Below are 2322 nucleotides of genomic sequence, written 5' to 3'. Positions count from 1 at the left end.
ACCCTGTGTGCACCCCAATACCCCATGATAAACATCAAAATAAATACCTTTTGGGAGAACAAAATTTTCCCCCAAAGCACCACCTGTGCTCCCCAAAAAAAACTTATGACCTTCCAAACTCCCCCAAAATATCCTCTCTGCCCCCCAAAAATACCCCGTGACCCCCAGAAAGCATCGAAGGGTCACATGTACCTGGAGGGGGCGTGGCCAGGGGCTCGGGGGGGCATGGCCGAGCACATGGGAACCCCCTAGCACCCCAACCCTTAGCCGCTCCCACTCCCACCCTTAGTCCTGTCCACCTCGTTTGCTCCACCTGGTCCTCCAGCATTTACTGGCTAAGCCAGCTATGGGATGGAATACCCCACTGGTGAATCTTTGGGGCAGTTCTCCTGCCTGCTCCTCCCCACAGGTGTGGGGCACTCTCTGTCCCCCTCGGTGTGGGATACAAGCTTAGCAGTGGCCTTGGTCTGCATCCCAAGCCCTGGCAGGAACTCTAAACATGAAGTCTCACCGTGCTAAACCAGTTAGTTTGCGAAAATGTTGCTGACTTCAGACAAGGCAGTTTATTAGAACAGCTTGAGCTGAAAAGTTCAAATCATTCAGAGCAATGATGCACATAAGCCCATGGAAGAAATGCCCCAGATATTGGATCAGCCGAGGAAGAAATGGCAATACAATAATAAAAAGACAGTATTTTATTAGTTTTATCATTTTCTCATTACAATTCGGCAGAGGACAGGAGATTTTTACCCAGGGGAAAGCTAAATGGTTGGGGAAAAATGAGTTCTATCCTGGCAAAGCTCAGCCCAGCTTTGCTGGTGTCATTGGCTGTGCCACCTCCTCACCAGAATGATTCTCATTCTCACTAAGAGGTGTTTGGGGTGGGGGAGGAAGGCATTTCCTGCTGCTGGAGCCTCCAGCCTCTGAGGAATCTGGGTGGAAAAGAGCCAATTTCTGTTCAGTCAGACTCTCAGGGGGGTCGCAGACACCTGAGAGCGCAGAGGTCGGTGTATTTGTGTCCCCTGGCACAGGGTGGTCCCTGGTGTGGGTGTACATGTGCTGGGTGTGGTGGGAGCTGCGGCTGAAGCTCTTTCTGTATATGTCTCAGGCAAAGGGCTTCTCACCAGTGTGGGCCTTCATGTGCCGGGCAAGATGTGCCGTTTGGGTGAATCTCTCACCGCAGTCACCACAAACATACGGCTTCTCCCCAGTGTGGGTGCGGCAGTGCCTGGTGAGGGTGGACTTGAGGCTGAAGGTCCTGCTGCACTTGTCACAGACATAGGGTCTCTCCCCGGTGTGGGTGTGGCGGTGCCTGGTGAGGGTGGACTTGTAGTTGAAGGTCCTGCTGCACTTGTCACAGACATAGGGTCTCTCCCCGGTGTGGGTGCGGCGGTGCTGGGTGAGGGTGGACTTGTGGTTGAAGGTTCTGCTGCACTTGTCACAGACATAGGATCTCTCCCTGGTGTGGGTGCGGCGATGCACATTCAGTGTGGAGATCTGACTGAAGCTCTTGCTGCACTTGTCACAGATATAGGGTCTCTCACCAGTGTGGATGCGATGGTGCTGTCTGAGCATGGACTGGTCGGAGAAGCTCTTGCTGCACTTGTCACAGGCAAAGGGCTTCTCCCCAGTGTGGGTGCGGCGGTGCCTGGTAAGTGCCGAGCTCTGACTGAAGCTCTTGCTGCACTTGTCACAGATATAGGGTCTCTCACCAGTGTGGATGCGATGGTGCTGTCTGAGGATGGACTGGTCGGAGAAGCTCTTGCTGCACTTGTCACAGACATAGGGTCTCTCCCCAGTATGGGTGCGGTGATGGCGGCTAAGGATGGACATGCTGGAGAAGCTCTTGCTGCAGGTGTCACAGGTATACGGCTTCTCCCCAGTGTGGGTCCGTCTGCGATGGGTGAGGCTGGACTTGTTGGAGAAGCTCTCACTGCAGTCACCACGGACATACGGCTTTTGCCTAATGTGGGTGCAGTGGTGCTGGGTGAGGTGGAACTTGTGGGAGAAGCTCTTGCCACAGTTGCTGCAGATGTAGAGGCTCTTGCTGCTACCGGTCTGCGTGTGTCTCATTAGGTTCAAGTGCTGGCTGAATTTCCCCTGGCCCTCATCACAGGCATTGGGGATGACCAGGGGGTCTGGTGGGTTCTCCTCACCACTGCACAGCTCATCACCCTTGGAGTGGTGGTCACAGAGGTGCTGGCTGAGGTCAGAGCTGTGGCTGAAACTCTCACTGCAGTGGCCAGAATCATGTGGCCTCTCACCATGGTGGATACGGAGGTGCCGGAGGAAGTGGGAGACGTGGCGGAAAGGGGCCCCGCA

The 2322-nt window shown here is 54.7% G+C and overlaps 1 protein-coding gene across 1 annotated transcript in view; it reads right to left on the bottom strand.

The window, feature by feature from the left end:
- Window positions 1-1104: 1104 nt before the first annotated feature.
- Window positions 1105-2322, bottom strand: part of LOC103777943 (zinc finger protein 501-like) — a gene marked incomplete at its 5' end in the record, with an annotated part of 2167 nt that continues 949 nt past the window's right edge. Inside the window, one exon of the mRNA XM_008945507.1 lies at window positions 1105-2233. Within this exon, the coding sequence (XP_008943755.1) occupies window positions 1105-2233 (1129 nt within the window). The remainder of the gene's footprint in view (window positions 2234-2322) is intronic.

This window comes from Merops nubicus, unplaced genomic scaffold (assembly GCF_000691845.1).
Source record: "Merops nubicus isolate BGI_N331 unplaced genomic scaffold, ASM69184v1 scaffold5098, whole genome shotgun sequence".
NCBI classification, from domain to species: domain Eukaryota; kingdom Metazoa; phylum Chordata; class Aves; order Coraciiformes; family Meropidae; genus Merops; species Merops nubicus.
Note: the sequence above shows the minus strand (reverse complement) of the source record. Positions and strands in the feature narration are given on the sequence as shown.